The sequence below is a fragment of the Callospermophilus lateralis genome, chromosome 14 (genome assembly GCF_048772815.1).
Source record: "Callospermophilus lateralis isolate mCalLat2 chromosome 14, mCalLat2.hap1, whole genome shotgun sequence".
Lineage (NCBI taxonomy): Eukaryota > Metazoa > Chordata > Mammalia > Rodentia > Sciuridae > Callospermophilus > Callospermophilus lateralis.
Genome location: NC_135318.1, coordinates 37741373 through 37763953, shown reverse-complemented (window position 1 = coordinate 37763953; position 22581 = coordinate 37741373). Strand labels below are relative to the sequence as shown.

The 22581-nt window shown below is 40.7% G+C and overlaps 2 protein-coding genes across 7 annotated transcripts in view; one reads left to right on the top strand and one right to left on the bottom strand.

Annotated features, from left to right (window-relative positions):
- The window catches only part of Fbxo11 (F-box protein 11), an 88042-nt gene extending 86671 nt beyond the window's left edge, over window positions 1–1371 (top strand). For all 4 annotated transcript variants that reach the window (XM_076833203.2, XM_076833202.2, XM_076833201.2 and 1 more), the window contains one exon: window positions 25–1371. In XM_076833203.2, coding sequence (XP_076689318.1) covers window positions 25–154 — 130 coding nt within the window. In that variant the 3' untranslated portion in view covers window positions 155–1371. The remainder of the gene's footprint in view (window positions 1–24) is intronic.
- Msh6 (mutS homolog 6) lies at window positions 1338–21120 on the bottom strand. Of its 3 annotated transcripts, none has more exons than XM_076833197.2 (10): window positions 20670–21120; window positions 12323–12522; window positions 8947–9116; window positions 5032–7573; window positions 3659–3927; window positions 2740–2857; window positions 2386–2475; window positions 1930–2084; window positions 1624–1823; window positions 1338–1501 (listed from the first exon to the last, which is right to left on the bottom strand). In XM_076833197.2, exons 1-10 carry the CDS (start codon window positions 20930–20932, stop codon window positions 1420–1422), a joined length of 4089 nt encoding a protein of 1362 aa, XP_076689312.1. In that variant the 5' UTR covers window positions 20933–21120; the 3' UTR covers window positions 1338–1419. The 3 variants fall into 3 exon arrangements, with proteins under 3 accessions (XP_076689312.1, XP_076689314.1, XP_076689313.1); XM_076833199.2 differs by having other exon boundaries at window positions 20681–21120; XM_076833198.2 differs by lacking the exon at window positions 20670–21120 and adding an exon at window positions 20221–20256.
- Between the last annotated feature and the right edge of the window lie 1461 nt (window positions 21121–22581).

The following is a 22581-nucleotide window of genomic DNA, read 5'->3' as shown; positions in this document are numbered from 1 at the left end:
TTTTGGGTTTTCATTTTGCTTTAGGTTTTTCTGTGACTGTGGTGCTGGAACACTGTCTAATCCTTGTACATTAGCTGGTGAGCCTACACACGATACAGATACATTATATGACTCTGCTCCACCTATAGAATCTAATACATTGCAGCACAACTGAATTCCTTCCCTAAAGAAAAAGTCCTGCCATTCTAACACCATAACTTAAAAACTTTTTTTGTTTTGTTTTGGAAGAAGATTTAAAATATTTGCCCATGCTACAGGAAGAGACTGTATTAAAAATGGATACACAAGGTCAGTTGACACTATGAAGCTCAAGCTACCAAAAAGAAAGTGGCAATATATTGACTCAGGATCTCAAAGCTGGGTGTTTTAGCATTACTGTGTAAAAGACTTTTGAAGGGACAGAAGTGAAGAAAATAAGCTGCAATTTTGTACAGATACCAACTTCTGAAAAGCTGGTGTTTTTACAACTAGCATTGAATGCAGTCCAATTTGCAGTAGTAATCTTCAATAGACAAGCAGCTTTGTTGCTGCTTTTATGGACATGGGTACCAATTGCTTTTGTAATATGGTAAAAATGTGAGCTAGCACTTCTGCGTTTCTTTTGATTTTTTTTTAACATGTATTCAGATTGAGAAATATGATTTTAATGCTTTAATCTCATGTAGTTTGTTTTTAATTTCAAGCAAAATCTTATTGTACTTGAATGTGCCCTGTTTTGTTAGCACACCTAGACTTGCTGTAAACTGTACTCATGTCCCAGTATGTACGTTCTTTCTATGAAAGAGAAAACACTAATCTTAAATTATATCCAGCAATGTTTCTGGTATCCTTTAAGAAAAGTTAAGACTATTATTTCCTTCCCTTCCCTGTGCAGCATTCAAAATCACCCCTAGAAAAAGTGAGTGTTTTATTGAGACTTCCTAGGAAGGGATGCACTGTAAAACAAAAAGTATTCTTGTAACTCAGTTTTGTGAAAGGTAAAAACTACTATGTTTTAAAGTACACTTTAGAAAGTCTCTTCAAAACAGTCCTGTATTTGAACTCTGTTCATAGTTTTTTTTTGAACAGTTTAGACAAAACTGCTGGAAATTAAAACAATTTCCTGCATTAAGCTGAGACCAGTATATATATATATATATATACAGCCCTATACAGTTTCATAGCTCCCCCTCCCCCATTTATGTGTATTGGTGACAGTGGGTATAAACAGCCTGAAAGTGTATGCATGTACCATAACATCTAGACTTAATATATTGTGGAGTATTCAATAACCATTATGTAGAAGGTAGGTAAGAATTAAAAGGGTTTAATTTCCTAGAAAGAAAATGGAAAAATGGTCATTTTTAAAAAATAAAGTTTATTAGATCATAATGTTGTCTGAATTTACCACCTTTGTCAAGTCAAGGCTTCCAATGTAGTCTATAACTCTTTAATCAAACTCAGCAACTTATGGACAGCTTCAGCATCTAGAGTTGACCTTTCACTAGCCAGGCAAACTTCCCTTAAAATAAAAATAAGAGAGGTTTTTTGTTTTTGTTTTACTTTGTCACAGTGCATCATCCCTCCCTCTTTACCATTTTTAAAAGAAAATTTAAGGCCAGTTGTGGATCTAAATATAATTACCGAAATAGTCGTAGTGACTGATTCATCTTCTCAAATTCTCTTGCTTTTCTATGTCCCTTTTGAATGACTTCCTCTGGAAGATTAGCAAGCCTTGCTGCATTAAAGCCATAGCTCTTAGGACAAGCTCCCTTAATGAATTTATAGAGGAAGGTAATAGTCTCCTGGCTTGGGTCTTCACACTCATTTTCTACCATGCATGCCTTAAAGAAAAATATTTTATCAGCTATGTTATGTGTTAGCAATTGAAATGTCAGTTGATATCCTCAAAAAAAGTGAATAATTTTTGAATAAACAGTTTGCACATACCATATGTCCTAGGCGCACAGCAACATTTTTAGAATATTCTTCTACCAATGAATGATAGTGGGTAGAAAACAATGTACGACACTTTATCGTCTCAGCAAGTTCTTTAACAACTGCATTTGCTATTGCTGTCCCATCAAATGTTGCAGTACCTCTTCCTGTGAAAGTGAAGATATAAACTACATGTTATAAACTGCCTTTTTAATTACAAAGGAATACTACAGGGGAGAGGCCCAGTAAGAACAATAGGTCTGCTTCTCAGCCCTTGGGGAATAGAATTTAAAGAGTACTTCCTATTAGTGAAATAAAAGTATTCTCATAATTTTAATAAAGCTGAGAAAATCTAAAGCCTTTATTAACAGGGAATCAAAAATCTCTTGCAATGTAAGGGATGTCCTTCATATAATCTAGAGAAGTAGTCATTTTGAATGAAAACTCCTTTTTTTTTTTACATCTTACCTAATTCATCCATAAGCACAAGGGAATGTGCTGTTGCATGTGTAAGTATGCTGGCAGTTTCACTTAATTCAACAAAAAATGTACTTTCACCTAGAAAAAAAGAATGGTATCACACAGGGATAATTATTTTAAGAATCTTATTAATAGCAGATTCACTCTGTATGGCGTATCCAAACCTACCACAAGCTATTTAATGATTTAAAAGATTCATCCTAAAAAACTATGAAATCCTTAGAACCTAAGTAATGTTAATGTCTGAAGCAATCTGCTTTGTATAACACACACAAAAAAATTTCTTTTACCACTTCCAAGTGAACTGTCAAAGCTTGTGGGGGCTAAAGGGAACCAACTTACCTGACATTATTCTATCTGAGGCACCAAGTCTAGTAAACACTCTGTCAACTGGTGTGAGCCTACACACTTCAGCAGGTACATAACAACCCATCTGGGCCATTACAGCTAACAGGCCAGCCTGTGAACATGGAAGGTAAAGGTGTTGAAGTTTCAACCTATACATTACCTTTATTAAGAATCTGAGTCTAGCCCTATTTTAAAAAAAAAAATCTTCACAATCCTATAATACCTCCATTTATGATAAGCGAGGATTAGGGAGTGTCAACATGCTGAGGACCTCTGGCCTACATACTAATCCCACTACACTAGTGAATCCCAACCTTCTAGGAGCTCCTCAAGATGCTGAACCAATCCTGGATCAAAACAATCTACTTCAGGGAAATGCAACCCCTATATTTTCTGTAGCCATGTTTTGGGGTTTTTAGAATTTTTTCAAAAAGCTGAAAACCACTATACATACTGTTAAACCTCTGAGAGTCAGCAAACTATTTTTCCTTTACAACCTTTTAAAATGTGAAAACAATGCTTGGTTGCTGGCCAACCCCTGACATCTAGAGAATCAAAAAGGCCATCATGCCTTCCCTAAAAAAGCAGTTCCCAGTAGATCCCTGTCTGAAAAATTCTGCCATGGGTCTTTTACGAGGATTCCTACCAAAAGGTGGGCACTGGCAATGCATGCACTTAAGTGTTTATAAGACCTTGGGTTCAATCGCCAGCACCAAGAACAAATAGAGGAATATAACCTGCAGTATTTCAAGCGTTCATAATCCTATTCAACCAAGTCAGAGAGCCTCATGACCTGAAACCTACCTCCGTTTTATTTGGTGCTTAGGGTTGAACCCAGGGTCTTACACTTGCTTGTAAAACACACAACTGAGCTACAACCCCAGGCACTTTCTGATATATAAGAATAAGTTACCTGTCTTATGAGTGTAGACTTCCCCCCCATATTCGGTCCAGTAACAAGCACACAATAAGCTTTGCCATTTTCTTTCTCTTCTTCCTCACAGCCTATTAGAATGTCATTAGGAATAAAATCATCTCCAAAAAAAGTCTTCGTAATGCAGGGATGTCGTGAACCTTTAAGCTCTAAGAAAGGGAGAGTGTCTTCTCCTGGTAACAGAATCACTGGGCGACACATAGGACCATCACCACCTTGACTATAGTTAGCCAGACATATTAAGACATCTGTCGAAGAAATAAAAGTGAGACTTCATTTGGGGGGAGTGAGGATCTTGACAGGTAAACTCAGACCCCCCACTGGATAGCACAAACCCAGCTTCTTTGAAAAGTCATCAGAAATGCATTTCACTGAGTGGAAATGGTAATGTTTTATAACACTTTAATGAATTAGAAATAACTTGGATTTGGGCCTAAGAATTTTTCCCTTCAAGAGAGTTAAGCTCTAACATCTTAGATATTCAATCTTGGTAGCTAGATCAATTGACCAATTTTAAACACCTGTACTAACAATTTTTAAATTACCTGTTTACTAAGTGCAGTATACTACAACAGAAGGATGCTACTTATTCTATACCATTGGATAAAACAGTTTTCTGTGATAAATTTTGGGCATGGGTTGGGCAGGGGATGTAGTTCAGTAGCAGAGTACATGCTTAAGGTCCTAGGGTGGAGCTTTCCACCCCATCCCATACATACATACATACATCATATGTACATAACACACACAATCTAGGAAAACTATGGTTGCTGTTTTTAAGCAAATTTTTAAAAAAAGAAAATTATAAACCTAAAATATAAGACAAAAAAAATCTCTAGACACATTCATTGGTTATGACATTTTTAAAGATTATCAAATTTTAAGTACACAAATCAGGGCTTTTTGGGTTTTTGTACTGGGGATTGAACCCAGGGGTCCTTTACCATCCTGCACCCTTCTAATTAATTTTTTATTTTGAGACAAGGTTCCACTAAATTGCTGAGGCTGGTCTTAAAACTTGAAATCATCCTGCCTCAGCTTCACAGTCACACGGGATTACAGCAAGCAGGTACCACCACGCCTACCCAAACAAAGCAGGGCTTTTTAAAATCAGGGTAGAATGCATATAAGGCTCTGGTCATCCCCAGAACTCACAAAAATGCAGTAAAGAAAGCAAGATAATTGGTTAAAGAGAAAAAGGGAAATTTTGAGTTAAATCGCTGTGGGCAACCTTGTCATGTTGCCTAGTGAGGCAAAAATACGTATGTCAATATATATGCCTTGTTGGGATACACAACTAGGACACAGCATTACTAACCAAGTCTGAGCAACAAACTTATTCAAAGTCTTACCCAACACTGCAATGCACTCTACAGCAGACTGCCAGTCCTTGTAATTTTTATCAAAATTATAGAACAGTCGCCGCATGCAGTCCTTCAACGATATATCTCTGCGTTCTTCAGCATTTATCAGATTAGCCAACTTCTTCTCAATAGTTTTGGTCCAGTATCGTTTACAGCCCTTCTTGGTAGATTTCAGCTCATATTCTTCTGGCAAATTATGGGTGGTAAAATTCTCTGGAATTTCCAACTGGTAACGGTTCCTACCAATCCCCCAGTATACTATGGTCCTACAGCCTATTCGATTGCGCTGTTTCTCTAAGTATTCTAAGAGGCTCTGCTCATTTTCTCTTATGTCGGCAAGCGCTTGGTCATAATCAGAGTCAAATCCTGCTTTGGGAGTAATCAGTCCAGTCTTTCGAGCTTTTTCGTGGTCAAAAGCTGTATCCCATCGATTCAGTTCTGAAGTCAAATCAGGGAAGCAGCCTTCAGGATTTTTTGTCTGTAGAGTAACGACCTGCTTAAGGATTTTGGACTTAAAATCATCAACAACTTCTTCCATAATTCCTATAATTTTACACATTACTTTGAATCCTTCAAGTGCAGAAAGAAAATCAATGATCTTTTTTTTGCTATATGTAGTTTCTTCATACATTATAGCCCTGCTATCAGGGTGGTTCTGGCTCTTTAGGGGAGACCCAACATTATGAATTTTACTCAGTAGCCTCTCAAGATCTGGCAGCTTCTTTAGAAGGTCTGTGACTTCAGAGATTTTGTCAGGCACGACGATGAGGTCTTCTATGGCATTTAAACGGTCATTGATAGCAAAAGGGCTACACAGCGGAGCACAAAGCCACTGTTTTAGAAGCCGTTTACCAAAAATAGTATGGCAAGTATCAATTCTTTCTAGCAGGGTCCCTTCAGTAGAACCATTTGTCCCATTTACAAAAATCTCCAAGTTGTTTAATGTCACTGCATCTAGCACCATTCGTTGATTAGCTTTAGTAAATTTAGCACCAGATCTTGTATTGACCATGTCAGAATCCAAGGGAATATATTCTTCGAAATTAGCCATGGATAAAAGCTCCTGATCAATAAGGCATTTTTTGAGGTAGAAGACACAACCACCTAGAGCAGAGAGAGCCAATTCACTTTTTTCTCCTGGTGTCAGCCCAATGGAATCAGACTCTGAGGTCATATCTTTAAGCACCTGGGGCAACATTACCCCACTGTCCTCATTTAGTTTTTCAGTAAAATAGCCCTCTTCGAGGAGAGTTCTCAAAGTTTTAGATGCATCCCAAAATTGAGACCCTGGTATCAGACCTTCCTGAAGAGAGGAGGATAATGAACTCTTTAGAATTGTCTTTGTCTCCACTGAGAGATTTCCTTTTTCAAACAAGACTTGTACTGGAGGATAGTGTGCTACTAGAGTCCTAAATCTGGAACAATGACGATCATCTGAAAACTGACCTATGAAAAACTTTCCCAGGGAAGTATCAACAAAGCACACACCATACATGCGAGTGTGGCCAGAAGAATCTTCCTCTTTTTCTTTGAGGCTAAGAAGATATTTACTGTAGTTCTCAGAGGGATCACCTTCCAGCACACTATAGGTCTGTGTACCCTTAGTAATGATCCTACAAATTTCTCTCTTCACCACTCTATCATGCTTAGATATATGTGCCATCTTTCGGCATCGTGCCTCCATCATCTCAGGAGTTTCAGTCTGTTCCACTCGTGCTACTTTATAGCCCTTCTGTACCAGGGAATCTGAGTACCGGCCAAATGCAATTTCAGGAAAACCAGAATGGGCCCAGTTGCCTTTCATGAATACTAGTCCCAATTCATTGACTCCAATGAGAGCATCCATGTGATACAGTTCGTAAAACTTCCCCACCTTATAAAAGATAACAAGATCAAAGTTCTGAGACTTAATCTGCCACCACTTCCTCATACCAGGAGTACAGGAATTAAGGAAATCTTCAGGCACATAGAGTGTGGATGCATCAAAATCGGGGTGATCAGGCCGCCTCCTATGCTCATCTCTTCTCTTTTCCTTCTTAAGCCATTCTAAAGTTTCATGATACCAGGTAGTGGGGCGACTACTATTATCACCCCCTCCACTAACATGGGCTTGAGAATCAGAATTTTGAGGAGCAGAGAAAGCACTCAAAGTATTTTTGGTTTCTGATAAAATGCCAGCTGCTCGTTTGGTGGTTGAGGGCATTTCTTTCCTTGAACTTTTCCTTTTAAAAGCACTACTTCCTGTTACCATTCTCTTACGTTTTGGAGCAACTTTGACAGGGCTGTCCAGGCCTTCACTCTCGCTATCCCCCACTCCACTGCTTATTTCATCACTGCTTCCTTCCTCCTTAGCATCTGGTTTGAATTCCACATCAGAGCCACCAATGTCACTCTCAGAGTCTGATATAACCCTCCTTTTTTTTACTTGCCGGCTACTTCGCCTAGATCCTTCCATCTTAGGCTTCACTTCCTCTTCACTCTCAATTTCATTATCTTCTTCACTCTTATCTGATGCATAAGTTGCACCTACCTGCCAAACAAGGAAAGGTATTTAAAAACAGTAGGAGAGTGCATACATTAAAACAAGTGTGTCACTACAGGATTGATTGCTGTCATGGGAGTTCTATCCTATACAACAAAAATTAAGCTTTAGCATGAACATGTACCAAAGACTAGTAAGTTATATCCTTATTAATAGTCAAGACTGTAAAAATAATTTTAATTTCCCCTTATCTGACAGCTTTATTTCAGGATCACCTCTCCTCCTAATAAATAGACATTTTATAAAACCACTTTATGCATTCTTTAGCAAGAAAACAATTAGTAATCTATACTGATTCTAATGCTTGCTCTTCCACAAACCAGCTATATCATCTTGGGCATGGCACACTGTCCTACCATAGATCTCTTACACATGTAGAGTAGTATTAGGGTTAACTGTTCCCTAATCTCAATCTTACAATTAAAATACTATGTAAACTTGCTTATTCCCTTTCTCAACTACAAGAAAAAGGAACAGAACAAAATTGAACTTAGTTAGAATCTCCTTTGAGATGCAGCTCATTATTTTCCTATGGAATGATGATCTTGTTTGTTTTAAATTAGCTCTTTGTTAATTTCTTTAACAGTTTTAATTCAGTTGAAACAAATGTTATATTCCAAAGTTATTTGAAATCTACTTTTACCAATGCAAGATACAAATAATAATAATAATAATAATAATAATATTTGCAACCAACCTCCGAAACTTAGTGAGGCCCTAAGCAACTTAGTGAGACTCTGTCTCAAAAAATAAACAAGGTTGGGGATGTGACTTCAGTGGTAATGTACCCACCCCACAAAAAATATTAGAACTAAAAGCATAAACCTAGAGAATTTTAATTACCATGGCATGACTACACCCTCATATAGAAGCCTACTAGACTCCATGACCAATTTTATGAACATGTCCTTACTGTTCCTTTCTACTTAACAAAACATACTACCTCTTATAACATATGCCTTGTCCTGCTAGCAGACTTTAAAAAAAAAGGACACTAGTAGTTGAAATTCTATGTAACCTAACCTAACCTCCCAAGAAAGTACAGAAATGTGTGCACACTGCACGCACATGCATGTGTGTAACTTCTAAACTGGGTATGATATCACATGCCTATAATCCCAGCAACTAGGAGGCTGAGGAAAGAGGATGGCAAATTCAAGGCCAGCCTCAGCAACTTGGCAAAACTGTCTCAAAGTTAAAAAACAAACAAACAAAAAGGCCAAGAGATAGCTCAGTGGTAAAGGGCTCCTGGGTTCAATCCCCAGTACCAAAGAAGGGATTATCACATTAGTATATCCCTCCCCATACCATTTTCCCCATCACCCTTTTAACAGAAATAACAATTAAATGTAATATTCCACCTCCATCTCTTCCTCCTCTTCTGGCTCTGAGGGCTCATCACAAACTGCCAATTCAAGCCTCTCAGCCTTGTCTTTATTTAAGGCTTCATCTGCACGTTGCATTGCTCTGAGTATTTCAGGCTTTGAACTGTAAAAATGGCCTCCCTTCTGGGCCTCCTTTGATTTTGAACCTAAAATGGATTTATTAAAAAAAAGAAAGAAATGTATTTATAAATAAGAATTTACTGGACAGTTGGCTCAATTACAACATTTGCCCAAATGAACAAGAATGACAACAATCAGCTAGGTATGGTGATGTGCTCCCCTAATCCTAGTTAATTGGCCTGTAGTTCTGGGCCAGCAGGGGAAATGTATAATTAGCAAGACCATGTCTCAAAAGAAGGGCTGAGATGTGATTTAGTGATTAAGCATTTGCCTTAGCATACACAAGACCCTGGGTTCAATCCCAAGTACTATTAAAAAAGAAAAAAAGAATGGTAACAACCCAGTATAATTTTTAATGTCCCATTATTCACAGGAAGAAAACTTTCAGGAGAAAACTACCAATGAAATTGAAATCCCCAACTTTACCTCCTTAAAATCACCCTGTTGGGTTACCAAGAACCTCTCATTTAAAAGTCAATCTTCTAATGCTTTTAAGACCAGACCAAGGCCCTAAACAGGCATGGGACACCTCTTTATGTAAAGCAAGACCTGTACATGTGGTCTGAGAGCCAAAGATAGTCAGATTCCACATATTTAAATAAAATAAATGAATAATCAAATTAACTGTAAAGGACCTACCATTTTGGGACTGTAATCTAGTTCACACTATGAATATGTTTAAAAAAATTTTCCCCCACAAGAGTATCAAAATGCACCTTTCAAAATTATGTTTTAGCATTAATTCCAGTGGCTCGGGAGACTCGGGCAAGAAAACCGCAAGTTCAAAGCCAGTCTCAGCAACTTAGTGAGACCCTGTCTCTAAATAAAAAAAAATTTAAAAGGGGGCTGGGATAACTTTATCCCATGCCCCTGAGTTCAATCCTTGGTACTCCCCAAAAAATCTGTTTTAAAGTAAAATCTTTCCATGTGGCCAAAACAGCACCTAAACAGGAATTGTTTTTCTCTCATGTAAAATTCATTTCATAGGGCTTGGGGTGTGGTTCAGTGGTAGAACACTTGTCTAGCCTTATATGAGGCCCAGAGTTCAATCCCTAGTGCCACCAAAAAACAGTTTCATTGAATTATTAAATGACACTTCTATCCACTCAGCAAAAGGTTAGGTACAGAGGATCACAAATATAATATTATAAATTATTTCTTTCCCAAGGGACACAGCTAGAAATGGAAATGTCTCTGTTCTTATAATCATTATTGGGAAAAAAAAAACCCTAATGTCTGAATCAAACATATCCAAATCATAGTATTTCAACAGAACAAGCAACTTTACATGTTACCTAAAACAAATTAAAGCTACGATTTCCCATCTCTCTCTCTCTCCCTTTTTTTTAAAACATTTTTATTAGTTGCTGATGAATTTTTTAATTTTATTTATTTATTGATTTGTATGTGGTGCCAAGAATTGAACCCACATGCTAGGCAAGCGCTATACCATTGAGCCACAATTCCAGCCCTCTTTTTTTCTATTTGGTACTAGGAATTGAACCCAGGGGCACTTTACCACTGAACTACATCCCTAGCCCTTCTTATTTTGAGATTGGGGCTTGCTAAGTTGCTGAGGCTTGCCACAAACTTGTGTGATCCTCCTCCCTCAGCCTCTAGAATTGCTGGAATGATAGGCATGCACTACTGTGCCCAGCTCATTTCTCCAATTTTCAGAAGAGGTGCACTAAAGGTATGAGCAAGATAAACTGGATAGTGAATCTTAACTTTTCCCAAAATGCTTAATGCAGCTGCACTCCATGCACCACCCCCTCCAGTCCCCCCAACCTATCTAGAGATAAAATTGTTCCAGAACACTTGATACAATCTCTACAAATCTAAGGCAAAAATTCAACAAAAAAAAGGCAAACTATTTTTCACCCATGCCTCTCAAGTGAATAATATGCATGCACTGAAACAATGCTATCTTTTTTTAAAAAAAACAGGGTTAGGTTTTGGACCTGGGACCTTGTGCATGCTAGGTAAACCAAGCTACATCCCCAGCTCAGCAACTGAGAATTTTAAAAGGCAAAGAGCAGGGCTGGTGGTATACTCAGTGGTACAGTGCTTGCCTTGCATACATGAAATCTTGGGTTCAATCCCTAACATATCACACGCAAGCCTCAACATATCACATGCATCACACACAGGGCAAAGAACACTATGTACAGGAATAATTTTATAAAATAATGACAATATAAGAGTTAACATTTTCTTGATCTCTTTTTAAGTCATTCAGCACAGGCTTTTTTAAAAGCTCAAAACTATTCCTGAAGAAACCTCATTTAATGTATGAGTAAAGTATCAGGAAATAATTTACTTTGGTCAGTTGGCCAAGTTTATAGAACAAATTAGAGAAGACAGAAAGAATCAAAATTCCCTGATTTTCCACCCATTCTGTATATATCTTTAGCTATCTTCAATCTCCTCCACCTTCTGTAGGATGAGCACATGAACAAAGGTTTTGATTCCTAGGTATCTCTGGGAAATCTACCCTCATTCTGATTCTACAGAATGGAGCTAAACAACATATTAAAACGTCTGAAGATCAAAGACAAGGATTTGTTCATGCCCTACTGTATAGTGGGCAATATTCTGAAATCATATTTTGTATGCACAGTATATACTAAGGGTACACCAAGTAAGGCTAACTATGCAGGACTGCTCACGTGCGATAAAGCTTGGCCTTGGGAAAAAGTTATGGTTCTAGAATTTTGGTGTAAAACTCAACTCAGATGTGCTCGTGGGTGACAGTTTTGAAGGCTAGTGTGCATCTCTGTCATAAAAAATGTCACTGATCCATGCCTTATATCCTGTTCACATTATCTGTGTTTTAATAGGTTCCTTCAAGATGGTGCAGTTTACCTTTCTCGTGTTTGAATTTCCTTTTTTGGTTACTAATTTCAATGAGATCATTTTCCCTTTAAAAGCTTTTAACTGCTGTAACTCATCCAAGTACAGAAATAAAAATCCCAAACCAGGTGTGATGGCACATTCTATAATCCCAGCGACTTAGGAGGCTGAGGCAGGAGGATTACAAATTCAAAACCAGCCAAGGCAAGTTAGTGATACCCTGTCTCAAAATAAAATAAAAATATAGGCAGTGATAGAGTGCTTGCCTGGCATGCATAAAACCCAGGGTTTAATCCCAAATACTGCCAAAACAAAACAAAATCTTGGCTAAACACAAACTCTCTCATGTGCATGCACACATCCCCACAATGACTCTTACCTGTATATGGCTTTAATAGCCTTTTGCTAACCCAGCCCCTTGTTGGGCTGTCATCAAAAAACTGTACATGAACACGGACTGATTTCCCTTTCTCGCGTATGAATGTTCCATCAAAGGGGTGGTTGTAAACCAGGCAAGGCCACCAGGGATAACCCTCCATCTTGGCCCAAACCAAATCACCTGGTGAGAAGTCACAAGAACTGTTGCCAAAAGAAAATATATGAGTTAGTTAATATTGAATTACTTCAAAGGCAATTACCTATAAATAAAAAGTAAAATAAACTAATATGATGCTTTTTTTTAAGTTTTAAGACAAATACAAAAAATTCTGGTATTGAAGTAAGAAACTACTTCTCAGAATCAAAGTTCAAAAACCATGAAAGAGCCAGGCCCAATGGTGCAAGCCTAAAATCCCAGCAGCTCAGTAAGGCTAAGGCAGGAGGATCACAAGTTCAAAACCAGCTTCAGCAACTTAGTGAGATCTTGTCACTAAATAAATAAAGATCTGTATATGTTTCTCAATGGTTATGCACCCCTGTGTTCAATCTCTGGCTGAAAAAAGCAAACTCCGGAAGAGTTCTGATAAAATGATGTTGGCAGGGTAAAGACACAGACTTCATTAATATAAAACATACCTTTAGCTAATTAATTATGTAACATTAGACTTTGTTTAGAATCTGTTTCCAGTTAAGCACCTATGTAATCCAAACACTCCAGAAGCTACCTAGCATTCTACCATCCTCTATCTCCTAGTTCGATGGAAAAACTTAAGTCAATAAATGCCCAATGTGCCAAAAACAGTGAATATATAAGCCTACAAAATTAGAAAACATACATTCTTCATAACAGCCAACTTATAGCTAGACATAATGCATACACCTATAATCCTAGCTACACCAGAGGCTGAGGTTCAGAGGTCAATCCAGACAACCTGGTGAGACCTGTCTCAAAATTAAAAAAGGGGAAGTGGGGTGGGAATATACCTCAGTGATAGAGCACTTGCCTATCATGTTTGAGGCCCTGAGTTCAATCCCCAGGATGGCTGGTGGGGGTAAGGCATGACAATGATTTAGCCATGAAGGCTCTTCTTTGAGAGGAAGGAACAGGGAAAAAGCAAAGACTCTAGGTAAGAAACTATAAAAGAGACCCACAGTAATGGAAAGGCCACAAACAGCTGATAATCACTAAGTGTATTAAACATGAAGATTCTCTATACCTGCTTAGAGGTCTTTATTGAAGAACTATGAAATTAAAATAAGCACATTACAAACAAAATTTTTCACACTTCTGAAAAGCAGACAGTTGACACAACATGATTTAGCCAATTATGAAAACAATATTTATTTCTCCAAAAATTTGAATGTAGAGCTGGGGTTATATATAACTCAGTGAAAGTACATTCCAGGCTCTGGACTCAATTCCCAATTCAAAGAAAACAAAGTAGAAAAAAGGGGGGGAGGGGGCCACATAAATACAGAAACAGAAAACTTCAGGTTAGAATAATTAGAAGAGACATAAGACCAGATATATGATTTCAGCTTATATCCTTCTCAGGAGCCTGTGCAAGTTTATGAATATTGCCTGCCTCAACACTTACGTTATCTTCAACAGAAAGCTTTGCCTTCACAATTCAAAACTCTACCATAGCTGTTTCCTCCTAACATATCAGTTAACAAGAAAAACAAAAACAAAACCTACTATCGCCACATGGAATACTATGTTCCCAAGCTTCTTTGTGCAGTTTTATAAAATAATTTTTTTCCCTAAGCTGTACCGCTTTATTCTACTGCTAAAGAATCTGAAACCTGCCAGTTAACTTCTGAAACATTAGCCAGACAGAGCAAATAAATGGCAATGAACACATCTCACCACATGAAGCATATTTCAGGCTTCAAACGTGTATTGATGAAGCCATATTTTTCTGAAGGAAGGAAGGGTTTAGTCACTGGAGCTGGGTGCAGTGAAGCATGCCTGTAATCCTAGGGGCTAAAGAGGCTGAGGCAGGAGGATCATGAGTTCAAAGCCAGCCTCAACAATTTAGCAAGGCCCTAAGCAACTCAGGAAGACCTTGTCTCAAAATAAAATACAAAATGGGGCTGGGGATGTGGCTAAGTGGTTGAGTGCCCAAGTTCAATCCCTGGTACCCCCAACTCCTGAAAAAAAAAAAAGACAGTCATTAGTTCAAGCCTATCTGAATAATTTAATGGCAACTAAATTCCTTTAGAAATGGAAACTACAGTAAGGTTTTGGTGTGTATACAGTGCAGCTTTAACTTGATCACAGGCCAGGAGGAGGCAGTTCTCCCCTTGGTGTGTTGAAATTTTAAAATACTGAGACCAAATATGGACTGAGGTTTACAAAGTGTTCTTGGTCCCTAAAACTGAAAATGATTATGTGTAGGAGCCTTTCTCTCCCTCCTCCCTGTCTGAACTTAGTTATGTAAACTAAGGACCAAAGAGGGACCCAACTGGACAGCAGCTATTTCATTTTGCATATGTCTACAGGGTTAGAAATGGAGTTAATGCATCAGAGATTGACAAATGCACTTCTTAGGGCTGGATACCTCAGTGGTAGAGCTCAATATGCACAGAGCCCTGGGTTTGATCTCCAGCACCATAAAAGAACTGCATTTTTGCGGGGGGGCTGGGGATGTGGCTCAAGCGGTAGCGTGCTCTACTGGCATGCGTGCAGCCCAGGTTCGATCTTGAGCACCACATACAAACAAGTGTGTCCGCCGAAAACTAAAAAATAAATATTAAAAAAAGCAAATTTAAAAAAAAATAAATAAATAAGAATCAAAATAGGGGTGGGGATGTGGGATGTGGCTCAGGGGTTGAGTGCCCCTGAGTTCAATCCCCTAAACTCTACCCTGCCCCAAAAAAAAGAAAAAAAGAAAAAAGAAAAAGAACTGCATTTTTGGTTGTTGCTGTGTTGCCCTGGCTAGTAGCTAGAACTCCTTCCCAGCTCATCGGCCTCCCACCTCAGCCTCAGTCCCAGAGTTGAGACTACCATGCCCCCCCCACCAAAAAAAAAACATACTTTTCTTTGCAGTTTTGAGGACTGAATCCACATGTACCCTACAAGTGAACTACATCCCTAGCCTTTTTTATTTTGAGACAGGACCACCAGACCTGGCAAGAATGTACATCAAGTTTGTCCTAAACCTGGTGAAATTCTATTTAGCCTATTATGAAAGGCAAAAAAGATTGTCACAGCAGCTTCTGAAAAAATTAAATGACCTGAGCAAAAATGTGAGATTGACAAACCTTCCTCATAAAATTCCTTTGTATCCTCAATTAAGAGTGACTCAGCGCTGGGTTGTGGCTCAGAGATAGAACGCTTGCCTAGCATGCACAAGCACTGAGTTGGATCTTCAGCACCACATAAAAATAAAATGAAGATATTGAGTCCACCCAAGACTAAAAAATAAAAAAGAGTGACTGAGAGCTGGACACAGTGGCACACGCTTATAATCCCAGCAGCCCAGGAGGCTGAGGCAGGAAGAGCAAGGGTTCGAAGCCAGCTTTAGCAAAAGCCAGGAACTAAAGCAACTTGGTGAAACACCATCTCTAAATAAAATACAAAATAGGGCTGGAGATGTGGCTAAGGGATCGAGTGCCCCTGAGCTTAATCCCCAGTACCTGACTGAGTTGACTCAGGCAAAGTGGCACATACCTGTAATTCCACAGCTCCAGAGGCTCAGGAACTTAATGAAGTCCCAGTAACAACAACAACAAAAAAAAACCCAGCCTAGGAAACAGTGGGTTACAAGCCAAAAAGAGAAATCAAGCAACTTAATAAAACTAAAGATTCAAACATGTCTCAAAATTTTTCTTTAATCAACATGTGTGTATGTATCTGTATGCATACCTGTGTATATTCTGCTGGGGATCAAGCCCAGGGCCTTGAGCATAGTAAGCAAGCACTCTATCCCTCAGCAACATCCCCAGCCTCTATTGTGCGATTTTCAAAGGGCCAAAATAAATGGAACATATTTTAATATTTGCAAGTATTGGGATTTTTCTTCTTTCTGGGGCCGGGGTGTGGGGGTGATATGCCTCCTGACTCAGTCTCCCGAGCTGCTGGGATTACAGGTGTGTGCTACCCCACTAATATTTGGATTTTTCTATCAACAATACATACTGATATATGTAAATATAATATAAAATAGGATCAGAGTTGGAATTTGCTAGGAAGTGAAATCTGCTATATATACTCAGTCGTAAGAGCCCAAACAATCTTGTAAAGTCAGAGAACTATAAAACTGGCTCTCTTAAAACTTTATGTCTCTTTATCAGTCTTCTGTTAATTTTACTGTAGTTTAATATCTGGCTACATTTTCAGCCAATCCTAATATCTTTCTCTTTTCATTTAACTAGAATGTATTAATATGGATCCTCTTAGTCCTATGCAGAGTAAACAAGTGGAAAATATCAAAGCCAAAGCCAACTCACAACCCCCAAGTAATTAAAAAATACCTTGATTCATCCCAAAGCCCAAGATGAAATGCAAAACATTAAAATTATCTTATGATATAAATAAAATTACATTGTGATTTTACAAGTGTTTTTTTAGAGTCATAATTTATCTTAAAAAGTTTTTGGTATGCTTGGGATTTTAAAGATAGGAAAGGGGAAAAGCTAACAGCTCAAAAAAAATTTTAAAAGCTTTTAAGCTTTCATATTCCAGCATGATGGTGTACACTGTGATCCTAGCGGCTTGGGAGGCTGAGACAGGAGGATAGTTTGCACCCAGCCCCAGCAACATAGCAAGGGCCCAAGCAACTCTGGGAGACCCGTCTCTAAATAAAATATTTTAAAAGGGCTGGGGATGGTGGTTAAGAGCCCCTGGGTCCAATTCCTGGTATAAAAAAAAAACACACAGAAATAACAACAACAACAAAAAAAAGCTTTCATATATACAAACCAATCTTAAATAAAATAAAATGCCATGTCCCCCAAAAGAGTAAGCTTTCATTTTTTTCTTTTTCTTTCTTTCTTTCTTTCTTTTTTTTTTTTTTTTTTGTGTGTGTGTGTGGCGCTGGGGATCAAACCCAGGGCCTTGTTCATACAAGGCAAGCACTCAACCAACTGAGCTATAATCCCCAGCCCAAGTGAACTTTCAGATAAAATAATCAAAATCAATTTTTAAAAAGTTGCTAAATCTTGAGTCCAAATCCAAATATTTCTGTAAAAGGTTTAAAGTTTACTCTCATTGTGTGATATTATTTGGAATATATTGATATAAATATTTTAACCATGTAAATTCTCAGGAAAAATACCTACAACTGGTACAGTTTACTGTAAAAACTCTTTAAAATAAAAAGATTTGTCAGTTCTGACATACCCCATCTGATCTATGATGGGAACAGAGGCATACAAAAAGATTTTTTTTGTGCCAGGCACAGTGGCATCCACCTGTAACCCCAAGAACACTGGAGGCTGAGGCAGGAAAATCTCAAGTTCAAGGCCAGCCCTAAGCAACTCAGTGAGACTGTCTCAGAATTAAAAGGGCTGGGGATATGGCTCAGTGAGTAAAGTGCCTCTGGGTTCAAGTGGCAGTATCCCGCCCCCCAAGGGCCTCAGCAAAGGCAAGGTACTAAGCAACTCAGTGAGACCCTGTCTCTAAATAAAATACAAAATAGACTGGGAATGACTCAAAGTTATATTCCACAATTTCAGTTCACCAAAAGATGCCACAAATTAAAGGGACCATTCAGGATGGAAGATATCTGCATTACACATTAACTGATAAGGTGGTAGGGAAGAATGGAAAAAGACTTTGACAACCATTAAAAGATGCCCAACATCTTAAAGCTTTCAACCAAGTCTCAGAACAAATAGAAATGTCTTTGCAGACCTCATCAGCCTATTGATTGGACCCCTGATATCTTCTCCAAGCTCTGTTCTCCTTCCTTCATTCCACCCACAATTTGAAGGTTCTCTTTCACAGCCAGATTCCCACTCTGGTCCAAGACATAATCTGGCTGGCCCTGTTTGCCCTTCTGGTTTCATTTTACAGAGCTCTGCTGGAGTTCCAGGTCAGCTTCTTCGCTTGTCTTGTTCACCGTTTCATACAGGATCCACAATGTCTAATATTGTGCTTGGTAGAGTAGGTACATGAATATTTGTTGAAATAAAGGGCAAATCTTTAAATGCCCATCTCCTGGAGTCTGTCTCCATCATGGGAGATCAAGTATATACAATCTTGAATGTAGACCTCAAAAAATAAAAAATAAATTCTGTGCAACACATATGTAAAGTACAACTTACAATAAATGACCAAGCGCAGATATGCATGCCTGAAATCCTGGTGACTCGGAAGGCGGAAGCAGTTCAAAGCCAGTCTCAGTGACTTAGTATGGCCCTAATCAACTAAGCTAGACTCTGTCTCAAAATTTTTTAAAAAGGCTGGGGATACTGCTCAATGGTTAAGCACCCGTGGGTTCAATCCCTAGCGCGCATACACACTCACACAAAAATCACAAGCCAATAAATGTAATCTTTTAGTTTGGATGCCAGAGGAATCAACTCATGCTTGAATAATCAACACATCATGCATTTTTCCCATGAAGAGCCATGGTGGATGATAACTGTTTCCCACAAGTAGATTCAACTAATACAAACTATAAGGTTGGTTTGCTTTTGAGGTGCTGGGGATGACACCAAAAGTCTTGCACTCTAGGCAAGTGCTCTACCACTGACCTACACCCCAGTCCACAACTTATATTTAAACAGCTGGAAAGGGTCACTTAGGAGGATAATCCTGGACTGGTATTGTAGATCAAGTGGCAGAGCACGTAAGCGCTTGCCTAGCATGCATAAGACCCCAAGTTCAACCCCCAGCACCGCAAATACATAAATAAATAAAAATTAAAGAGCTCAAATATTAAAAACATAAAAGGGTAAAATTTTTTTTGGTGGTCACGCCTTAATCCTGGCGACTCAGAGGCAAGAGCAGGAGGCCAGCCTCAGCAAATTGGCGAGATTCTGTCTCAGAAAAAAAAAATTTAAATTAAAACAGGACCGGAATGAAGCTCAGCAGTAAAGCGCCCCTGGTTTTACCAGTACCGAAAATAAAGAGGGTAACTGAGGCCCTGGAATCGACCCCCACCACCACACAAAAGAATATCGCTGTGTTAGACTTTGAAAAACCTGAGAATTCCTGTAGGACATCTTAAACAGAACATCTGAAATCAATACGCAGAACCACTAACTAGCTCTCTGATCCTCAATTGTTTTTAAGCCTTCATTTCTTCATCCGTTCAAGCGTCTACCATTACATTTTGTGGCTAACAGTCTCTGTTATACAGCAAAAGCGAGCTTTTCAAAATGTCGCCCGCCGTCCCAATAAAGGACCAGCCAAGCACTGGTACAGCACCGAACTACCCAGAAAGCGAAGAGGCCACCTCCGGGCAGACTCCCCCACAGCCGCGTCCACACATTCTTGCCAAGCAAGGCCCACCATCAACTCCGAAATTAGGTACTCTACCCTCCCATGGAATCGGAAATTATTTTTTAAAATAACATTTTTTTCACTCGACACGAACTTCCACGTGCTCCAGAACCGCTTCTTGCCATCTTTATTTGTGTCTGTGCATAAGCTGTTCAGCTACGAGAGGACCCTGCGGGATCCCAGCCCTGGCAGCGCTTCACACCCTGCCCCGCCCTCCCAACCTCACTCTACCCAATCAGGCCCCTCGGGCCGCAGGACACGCCCCCGGCGCTCATCCAGCTTCCACCCCTCACTCCCCGCCTCTCCCGGCTGAGGGCCAGCAGACCCCAGGGCGTCTAGGTGTTGGGGGCTCTTATCTACACCTAACGGTGTACTTCGACCATCTCCAGGATCCCCAAGTCTCTGTTCCCGCTCTGAACTAGAAAACTTCTCGCGCTACATACTTTGCAGCCCTAGCCTCACAGCTGCAGGCGTCCGACCTCCTGGCAGGCATCCCTCCTCCCCTCCCCCGCGCCGCGCACCAGGCGAGCAAAGCGCCTTTCTCCTCCGGCCCCACCCCCGTACTCCCATCTCCCTCATCTCCTCCCAACCCCGAGCTTCGTGCAGCTGCTCTTCCTCCCCCGGCCCCCAGCCTAGTGAAAAGGGTCCAAAGTCTTCCTCCAAAGTCTTAACTCTGCGCGCCTCCCCACCAACCTTTCCTCCAGCAGACTTATCTCCTCCTATGCTGTTTACAAACTACACTGTCCCTAAGTGGTACAAACGCAACCCCTGAATTCTAGATGCCGTAGGCCCAGCTCCTCCGAGTCCCGGACCAGGCCCACACAGCCGCCCTGCCCCCAAGCCCCAGCGACCAGCCTCCCAAGAGCTCAGGGCCCCACCGCCGCCCCGCTACCTGGCCGGGACTGCGGGCGCTGCCGACCTCCGCAGCCTTCCGTTGAGGTTCTTCGCCTCAGGAGGCGACGCGGAGGACCCCAAGGGCCTGTGCCCAGGCCCAGCCTCGCTCCGGGCCACATCCCCGCCAGGGGAAGGGGAGGCCCGGGTAGCCGCCGCAGCAGCACCGCCGCTATCGCGTGAGGCCCTGGTAGGGGCCTTGTTGGCATTATTCAACGCTGGAGACTTAGGGAAGAAGCTGTATAGGGTGCTTTGTCGCGACATAGCGACGGTAGGCGAGGCCCAACCGTTCTACGGGCGGATTGCTTAAAGGCTCCGCATCCACCTCGCGGCTCCGGCTGGCGGGAAATCTCGGGGGGAGGTGCGTTCAGCCTTAGGGACCCTGGCCCGGGGGGCCAATCGGCGGACGCGCCGGCGTGCGCGGAAGGCGTGAGCGCCAGGAGCCGCCCCCGGGGCGCGCGGCAACGCGAGATGGGGAGGGAGAGACACGCCCCGCAGAGGAGCGCGGGCTCTGACGTGGGCAGGGGGTCCCTGCTGGCCCCGCCCTCGCGCCTCGGGGCTGGCGCAGACTGGATCTCTCCGGCCCAAAGTCAGCTGTCGCTGTTGGATGGCGCCTTCCGAAAGACGTCCTTTTCTGGAACGGAAATGGGCGAGCTCGAGCGGTGCAGTAGCGTGCACCAGGGGTGCCTGATCGGCTTGGGACTCAAAGCAAAGCCAGGCGGCAGGAAGGGGCGGTGGCGCGAACCGCCTTCCGGCGCTAGCTAGCAAGAAAACCTGCCGGTGGGACTAAGATTAGGCGGGCTGTCTGTTGAACCCTGACGCAAAGAAAAGACCGGCTCCAATTTTAGATCAAATTAAAGCAAGCTTGCATTTGTGAACACAAAGCTGATCAGAAGCTCTCTCTCCTAACATGGGCTGGAGACCAGCCCCCCAGCTCTCCAGGAAAACGGTTTTATAGCACAAAAAGTTGCAAAGGGGGGGTGTCTTGAGAACCTACAGTTAACAGGATTTTGATAAGCATAATACAAAGGCAGATAGTAGGCTAATGATCTACATGGCATGGTATTTCAAGGTAGGGAGTAAATTCAGATCCCAACGTTAGAATTTATGAGATGCTGCTGAGGTTTCAGAGCCGGTTGTTATCTGGTGAAGGGGTTGTGGGGGACCCAGGATTTATGAGATGCCAGTAAGGTTTTAGAGAGGGTTGTTATCTGGTCAGGGAAAGCCAGACATGGTTAGGAATTCTAAACAAGTTTAAAAGTCTCAGTAATTTATAGTAAAATAGAGATTAACTTTTTATGATTGTGATGAGATGGTTCCCAATCTTAAAATGGATTTAGGCCCGGTTCATCACTGTCAGGAAGAGGAGAAGTAAAGATGGAAATGGAAATCAGTGGATGGAAGTCAGGATCTTTGGGAATAACCAGTCATGCTTGTGCCTTTAGTTTTATGAACAAAACCTCCAGCCTGTGTTTGTAACATATCAGCTAGAATGGTCGTATTTATGCCAAGCAGGTGCTCTAACACAGTGCTACAACCCCAGCCCCCCAAACAATTTAAACATCACCAAATTTAAAGACAATACAATGTGCCCACAAATGACTTATGGCTAGACTGTATAATCAAAAAGCAGTCTGAACCCAAATATCAAGTAATTATCATGGGATTTGATTTTTCAAAGAAGCTTCCCTGAAAACCTGCACATTTCTTCCTGTTGTGAGGAGACGGCTCAGAAAACACACCAAGGCTGAATTTGAAACAAATTAAAGAGCTTTATTATCTGGCCAGAGACAGTTTCCTGTAGAGACTGAAACTCTGTGGGAGAAGAGCAATTTCTTGGCCTGTGTCTTAAGGACAGAAACCACAGCTCAGGGCCTCATGTAAGTAAGCCAATCATAGAAGCTAAAACAACA